Source organism: Varroa jacobsoni, unplaced genomic scaffold, assembly GCF_002532875.2.
Source record: "Varroa jacobsoni isolate VJ856 unplaced genomic scaffold, vjacob_1.0 scaffold_815, whole genome shotgun sequence".
In the NCBI taxonomy this organism is placed as follows: Eukaryota; Metazoa; Arthropoda; class Arachnida; order Mesostigmata; family Varroidae; genus Varroa; species Varroa jacobsoni.
The window spans coordinates 665187-673350 of record NW_019213717.1 but is presented as its reverse complement, the minus strand read 5'-3'; the positions used below and the strand labels follow the sequence as shown (position 1 = coordinate 673350).

The 8164-nt window shown below is 44.7% G+C and overlaps 1 protein-coding gene across 2 annotated transcripts in view; it reads left to right on the top strand.

Moving 5' to 3' along the window:
* Window positions 1-241: 241 nt before the first annotated feature.
* Window positions 242-8164, top strand: part of LOC111264066 (uncharacterized) — a 165501-nt gene continuing 157578 nt past the window's right edge. For both annotated transcript variants that reach the window (XM_086969921.1, XM_086969920.1), the window contains exon 1: window positions 242-2222. In XM_086969921.1, coding sequence (XP_086826047.1) covers window positions 1618-2222 — 605 coding nt within the window. In that variant the 5' untranslated portion in view covers window positions 242-1617. The remainder of the gene's footprint in view (window positions 2223-8164) is intronic.

The following is an 8164-nucleotide window of genomic DNA, read 5'->3' as shown; positions in this document are numbered from 1 at the left end:
GCTGCCAGCCACCGAGCCAACATGTCGGCGAACGGACGGACGGTCGAACGGACGGAGCCACAAACAGGCGGGAGATCCGCCGGCCGGGGAGGAGGGAGGGAGGAAAGGCCCGTGCCTGTGTTGCGTGTGTATGTGTGTGTGCAAGTGTGTGAATGTCTTTCTACGCTGCGCTGCTTTAGCCAAGCTCTGCTGTGTCTAGCGCTGTAAATGTGCGCGTCTATAGCTGACTGTAATAGCGTTGTATGTGTATATGTGTACGTAAGTGTCTGCCGTCAAACGAAGAACGAGCCGACTAACTAAACGAACGAACGCGAGCGAACTGCCGACGGACGTAAGCCGCGTTGCTGCTGCTGCGGTTGTTGCTGCTCGTGCGACTACCACGGGAGGCTCTTCGTTCAGCGTTTCCCGCTAGGACGACCCCTGCTGCCTCTGTAGTTGAACTGCGCGCCGGCGCCGTCAGATCTGCAACTGAAACGGATTCGAAACGAGGCCGACATCGGGAACGAACGGCAAACCACTGGCGGACAGTGAACACATCATGACCCACTGCTATGCGCTATGAGTCGTTCGCTACGAAACGAACAAAACGATCGTAAACACGCCAGAGCGCAGCGTTCGAGCAGATACACAGCGGCAGGATTTACGAGTAACACAAATATATAATAATATTGTTGTGTATTGATATAGGATGTTCCGGCGAAAAGGAAAAGAGGACGATATGTTGGATCCAATTTGACTCAATATCGAAGGTGGCCCTATGGCAATGTACAGTGAACGATACTAATTGGAGTTGGCATTCTGTAAGAAGAAGTGAAAGTGTACGTTTTTGCATTGATCCTGCTGGTGGTCCCTCAGTAGAGTACAGAGCAGATAAAGACCCGGAACAGATCAAGGTAAGGCGCGGGCAGCACGACGTTCTCATAGTCCGGAAGAGAGCGCAATACCACCGCAGTGCACGGCGATCAACGACGACAGTGGCAGCCGCTCGCTTCAAGCAGCTGATTGAACTGGCCCAATGATTAACAACTGATCAGTTAGGCTCTCCTCGTGGTGAGGTAGCTACAGTGAGAATGTACCCGGCAGTTCCGGATCGCTCGCGCAGTAACACTCCAACGAAGACCGAATTAGAGGTGCGTTGAAGACTGGCGAGGGTTGTGTCATACACGCGGCGCTCACAGCTATAATAACTATGCCTATATGTATGTTTGTATGTGAATGTGAATTTGTGTGTCTTGGAAATAGGGGCTGGATTTGATGACGAAGTGGGATTATGTACTGTGATGAATAACTTCGGTTTCCTATCAGAAGCAATCGATAAATTGGCACGAGCTTTTTTCGAGCTTCAGATGCTAATATAGGCTAGATGGACATCGCAACGACGTTAAAGCTATCACTGATCGATTGGAAATTCACACAAACGAACAAAATTATACTACTATCGTCTTTGAAAGTGAGATGGACGTAAATGAATTGGTACAGCATACGAAAAAAATATAGCTTTTTATGCAGAGAGTGACGCGGTTCATCTTCGTTACAAGTAACCGTTTTGTAGAAAAGCTTCTGAGGACTACAGAGAAGAGCTAGCCCCGGACCACTCATCAAGGTTATCGACGCGATATGGATGATTCGGGTTCGAATTCGCCGCCGCCCACAATGATTCCAAGCGTTTATCGTGACCATCCTCCGCGGAGATCCGTCTCCCCGGAAGGCGGCTCGTCAAAAGGCAGATCAACACCAAGCTCTCCAGTGTCATCGGGATGTCTCCCATCGGCCAGGTACCCAGGAGTGCCTGCGTTCATGCTCAATGGCGGTCAACTAGCTAACCGCTATTCGATGTTGGCCGCCCAACAACGCTTTCAACTTGAACAACCTCCTGCGGCGCAGAGTCGAGGCAACTCCCCGCCAGGAATCGCCTCCGACGTTGCCGCTTCCGACTGCCGTTTGATCGACTACCGTGGAGCGAAAGTGGCAGCTTTCAGCGTTGCAGGCGAATACCTGCTGTGTCTTCCGCAAGCGTTCGATTTATTCCTTAAACACCTCGTCGGTGGTCTTCATACAGTCTATACGAAGCTTAAAAGATTAGACATCACGCCAATCGTGTGCAACGTAGAACAAGTGCGCGTCCTTCGAGGGCTGGGAGCAATCCAGCCAGGTGTAAACCGATGCAAGCTCTTGTCGTGCAAGGACTTTGACGCACTCTACAAAGACTGTACGACCGCAAGGTAAGCTTCAACATATGATACAATTAGTTGCTCGGCGTCTCATTATCGCCATATAATGCAAGCTATACTGGTTTATCAAACCCCTAACTGGCGAGATCTTCTATTATACTGCAAAGTAATGGACCTCGACCTCTATTAACAGTTTATCACACGATCATAAGTTTCACGGTGAATCATTACTCGTTAGAGCAATGAAACCAACGTACTCTTTAAATGCTTTGTTTCGTTAATACAAAATATGTTACTTGTTTTATATATATATGTTTAGGAAAATATATATATATATCTATATATATTTTCCTAAACAGTTGAAGTGACTCGGAACTTGTTTTGACGCTTTATCGGATAAAGAAGTGTTGTACTTGAGCATAGGCCTACTTTGTTAAGCACAATATGGCACTTTTACACACACGCGCCGTTTGATTGAACGATATTTATTTAGTTGATGGTTGTTTGTGAAGAAATTGGCCTTTATTACCGTATAATAGATCATTTCTGCTACTCCGCCTACCCCTGAAGTTGAATTCGCTGTGAAGACAGTCCATACACACCATAATTACTCGTGAAGCGTTATCGATATACTGCGTTCTACAAACGAATCGAAAGGAAAGCGATCCGATATAGTTAGCTTAACGACATCGTCCAAAGGACCAGCCAGCAGTTGAGGACAACAGGTACAGACAAGCATAAGGTTCAAAGTACTGAAGAACACAATACTGCCCCACAATAGTCCCTGAAACCCCAGCGGCTACGGTCAAATACCAAAACAGCAGCGTGAAGGACGAAGCTGTAATACAATAGCTACCCCTCGAAACTGCTAGTCATAATTCAGCATTCACGGCAATCGATGGAATGAAGCACAGTATTATTATTGTAATTATAGATACTCCTTTAATTGAAATACAGTACTTTAATACATAGCATAGAATAGGCGTGAGCTTTGTTTCGCTCATTTGCCCGCCAGTGCAAAGGAGAACAAAAGCAAAAGGGGCGCGTATCATATGTATATTTCTGAAGTAATATGTATTCTGCCGTACAAGAGTGTACAAGTTCATTATTGACCCACCGATCATCGCTAATGTGATGTTGTGTATATACCATTAAAGGACCTTATTTTTTGCGGGTCTTTCGTGTTCTGAAGCTGCTCCGTAGCAATTCCTGGTCGAGACATCCGGGTGCGACGGAAATATGCTGAGATTGGCAGGGCCCATTTCGCCTCATCTTTTTAATCTTTTTAAAGCACTCCTCTGATAGTTCCTGTCATTGCCGCAACTCCTTCTTCATGTGCTGGGTTAGGTAGCTAACAGCCAACTTATAATAAAAATAAGTTAATAATAGACGGTTCTTTCTGTAGTAACTTATATAAAAAGAACAAGTTTCATCTTATCTATCAAAATACAACCTACTAGCACACCCAGAAAGGCCTAGAATTTGCCACCTCTATAGCAGCAATGAGGTACATGCGTTTGGAATAAAGCCTTGATGTCGAATCGGCGTCACATAGAAGAGTACATTTCAACAGGACTTAATGGCGGCGGCCGACACTAAGATGTATATAAAAAAGACGAACAAATAAAAGTCATGTTCCGTAGACTTGTGAAGCATGTAACCGCGATACGCGGTCCCTAGGCAGTCATGAGAGCAAGCACATCACAGCTCTTTAGAATAAATCGAGATTTAAGGGAAGCAGCAGAAACTTCAAATTGGAAAGTTTTCAAGGTGGATGCATATAGTTTACCGCAAGTGGTCAAACCCTTGAAAATGCTTACATAATGACTAAAGTAATGTGACCAGCTTTTTTTTTGTTGGCACATTTAGCGGAATCTGCTAGAAATGAGGCGAACGCTAAAGCACTGGGTTTTGTTAGCAGACCCAAAATTTCTAAAACTGTATTTTAGCTGGCGTTCATGCTTACGCGTTTCGGAGCCGAATACTTCCTCGTTTGCCCGATGCCTATCCGCTCAGTACTCAAATGTTTTACCTTGATAACAAACGGTGCGGTCCTTCCACTGTAGCCCCCTTCTTCGAGCATTTCTCCAATCGCTGCATTTATAGTCGTCCTAGCAAATCACAAGGTGGAATCTACATAGTAAAATCAATAGAGAGAGTGCTTATTCCATCTAGTAGTACCAATAGTAAGCTCCGGGTTCTGCATCGTTCAGCTGTCCTTTCCAGTTATTGCGTTGGTAATACGTGTGGCGTCTGGCCGCAACAAAATACCACAGCGCCAACCGTACGTTTCAGCATGAGGAATCGCTCGCCAACAATGTCGTGATCCTCTCGACGGTGCCATTCGACGCGTTTTCTCATTAACAGCATCGAAGTGGCACGAACTGTAGAAATACGCGGACGGACAAAACGTATATATACATATATATTGTGTTTACGGGAGAATCTAAATTCTTTGCGTTGACGGCGAGTTAGGGTACGTTTTGTGTTGATGAATCCGTGTATTTGTCGATGCGGAAAAGAGAGGCAGACAGATAGAGCTAACCGAGAGATACGGCCGATATCTGTTATTGTATGGTTCGCAGGTTGGAGCCAATTCTTCCTATTAGATTTTCCATCTACGTCTCGACGTTCGGTCACATCTGACCGCGTCCGCTTTTTCATGCTCTCGATTTTTGCTTCAAAACTTAAAAATCCACTTTCGAAAACGGCGCTCAGTAGGCGAGCTAAGCCATTTGACTAGTTAAATTTATGTAAAATGGTCGCGACAAATATTTTAGAACACAGTAATTTCGTTATCCGCTTATCGATAAGGGCTATTAATTATCGTTCACTACCTAATTTGCTTGACAAAGAGCAATCATGAATTTTCGCTAAATGATACGTCCTTATGCCTAATCCATATATATAATTGCATAAAATTTGCCCTTTCTCTTTATCCACTTTTAAGGTGTCTGCTATCAAATCTCTCCATCTCAACTAATGTACATTAGCAGACGACAGTGAACCACAATAATGGAGTTGATTAAATCTCTCTTAGCGTCGTTAAAGGGAAGGCAGAAGCGCCGTCGTTATCGGAAAAATGAGCATTTCGTATAAACCCGCCGTGCCACAAAACTAACAGGACAGAAGTCAGTCAAATAGACAGTTATCTAGATAAATACGGATATATCCAGGACACTACAATCAGCGGAACAGCACGAACTAATCATAAAAATGTGATTGTTTGCCGAATATGAGCGTATCCATCTTATTACGCTGTTTGCGCTATCCTCGTACCCTTTCATATATATACAATTTGTGTTTTTTGCATGTGACTGTATGTCTTGTTTAAAGAGTGTCGCTAGTGGCGATAATGATAATGACGATTCTTTCGCAAATTTAACGGCGGCGTATCATCATCATTATCCTGTGCGACGTTATCATTGCACCAGCTAGATTAGCAATGTTTGGCAAGCCGGCCGGCCGGGCGGGCGGCCGGCTGGCCGGCCGGCCGGTCGGTCGGTCGGTCGGCCGGCCGGGCGGACGGACGGACGGACGGACGGTAAGCGACGTATGTGCGTCTAAATAGTCGATTGGCTGTTTGACGGTGGTGTTTTCGGCTGTGGCTCTTGTTAGTGTTACCGCTACTTGACTAAACGGCACCTCTTTTAATCATAGCCAACAGCACGGCGGAATCGTAACGTAATAAAATGGGATGGGATGAAATTTAATGGGTAACAACAACGACGACGGCGGCGGCGGCGGCTGAGATTTCTCAAATGCGATTTTAGCTTAGCGTCAGCTGCAACCGCTGGCCGCGGTCTTCTGCCAACTGTTTTTTTAGTCTCGTCGGTTGTTTTTGCCTTTTTGTGTTCTGTTCTGCTTCGTCTCGCCCATTAGAGCGACAGTAAAATTGTCACGAAATTGATGGAAAACATTACAGTGGGGTAATGAGCTATGTTGAGAAATCAGATCAAAAACGCCCCGTCCATCATCGCCGTTTTCATTATCATCATATATGGCGTCGCGCAATACGATTCCCATAAAATTTGCTAACACAACTACAACCAATGGCAATAGCAGTGCTCCATTTTCCTTATTGTTGTTGTTGTTGTTGCCTATTGATACCAAATCACAATCGCCAATGGGAACAGCGGGCGAGCTCCTTCCTCGATCGATAATGGCTTAGTTTAGCTTTCTGTTTTCTCTGATTTGTTCGAACTATTTTTCTAGCGTGGATTTAATTGCTAAATTCCGTAGCAGTGATTCAACTTATACTAAAATGTGTACTCATTCATCGTCGTGGGGTATCGTCGAGACGAAAGAGGCTTCGCCCCTTAATTCGAGCGTTTACTAGTGCTCGTCAATTGCATTTATCTAACTTGCTTTAGCGCCTTTATTATTGTTATTATTATTATTATCTGCTATCTGTTTTCCCTCCGAAAACTTCTTACGACCGTTGTTAATGTCTTCTCACGTAAATGACGCGCTTACTACTGTTACCCTTTAATGTGTTCAGATGTTTTATGACCACTAAATACTCTCACAAACACAAACAGTAACAAGAACGCGTAAACACAAAAAGGGATAGTTTTGCATCCACACCGTAACGACTACTACGGTTACAACTTTTATAGTGATAAACTCCATTGATGTGAGCATACGTACAGGTATATATTTTATCAAAGTTGAAAACAAGGATCAGCGTAAGTGTTATGGATAATGCACCACGTTTATCACGTTTGTAGTGTGATTCTCCGTCTAATGGAAAGTTTACTATGTCTGTAATGTCAGCCTTCGGTCATTTTACTTTGTACATAAGGTCTTTTGCGAATATACTGCGCGTACCAGGGTGTTGCTTCGATACGGGAAGTAGGATAAAAACATCGTACGAACACCGAATACTCTACGGCAAACGCTACGGATCCCGTTGAGATTCATTTACCTCAAGTTGGCTAATCGAATCAATTGTAATTGATAGTTATGGCCAAACTGCGCCAATAACTCGTAACCGTGGCCTACATTTCGGTGCAGGCCAGCAGCGCCTGTTGTCATCTGTTACACCGATGCGTTCGTATGATGCTAGGAACCTTTTCCGATATGAGACTAAATTGCATTCAGCGAGACGCATTTAATTCCACTCATATTTTACATTATTGGACCATATGGCAAACATCCTATCTTGTTCGATTTAGGAAAACACCTAAAACAGGCATAGGACATTGATGGAAGTAAACGCTAGTCGGCGGCGTACGATGTCCGTAACAGGGAACTGGATAATACAGAACATCCGGTAAGCGGCACAGCCGACGCTACAATTACCAGTTGATCAATTTATTATTTACCGTTTCTCAACGTCGTCAGTGTAATAGAATATAACGGGTATTGTCGTGAATATAATTACGTCCTTTTATGCTCGCCGTTGTGTTCACTGATAAAATCGAAGCTTCTGCCGCTCTCGCTAAAGATATGGGCAAAATCTAGTCTATCAGTCGATATTGTTCCTGTTTGTTTGAACTAAAAAAAAACTAGATAGGTATTCAAACTTATTGCGAAAGATCAGGCAATTACCCGGACCTATTGAAATCTGGCTACAAAGGTTCGCGCGGTCCTCTTAGATGCTACCGTCTCTGACCACTGAATGCAATATTGTCACCATGCCTGCTTCGATCCTTCCCCCTTTCTCCCCGTCGGCCCTCTTTTTTCTACGACAGTCAATCTATGCCACAGCAACTGCCTTATCTGCCAAACGAATGGCAACAAGGACAACAAGCACAACTTTGAAGATACGTTTAAGCGCTCAGCACTAGCTCAGCCAATCGGTAGCGCGGCGACGGTCAACCTCAACTGGCATCACCGTGCAGGTCATCGCTGTCTCAGCAGGCGCCACGAAGCGGGCAGTGCAACGTTGTCCGTTGAGGTCCTACCCTCGGCGGACACATTTGTAACCGTCGCGGAATATCTGATATAGCAGTAACAATGGCAACAAGAGATTCGTCTGATAAACCTAT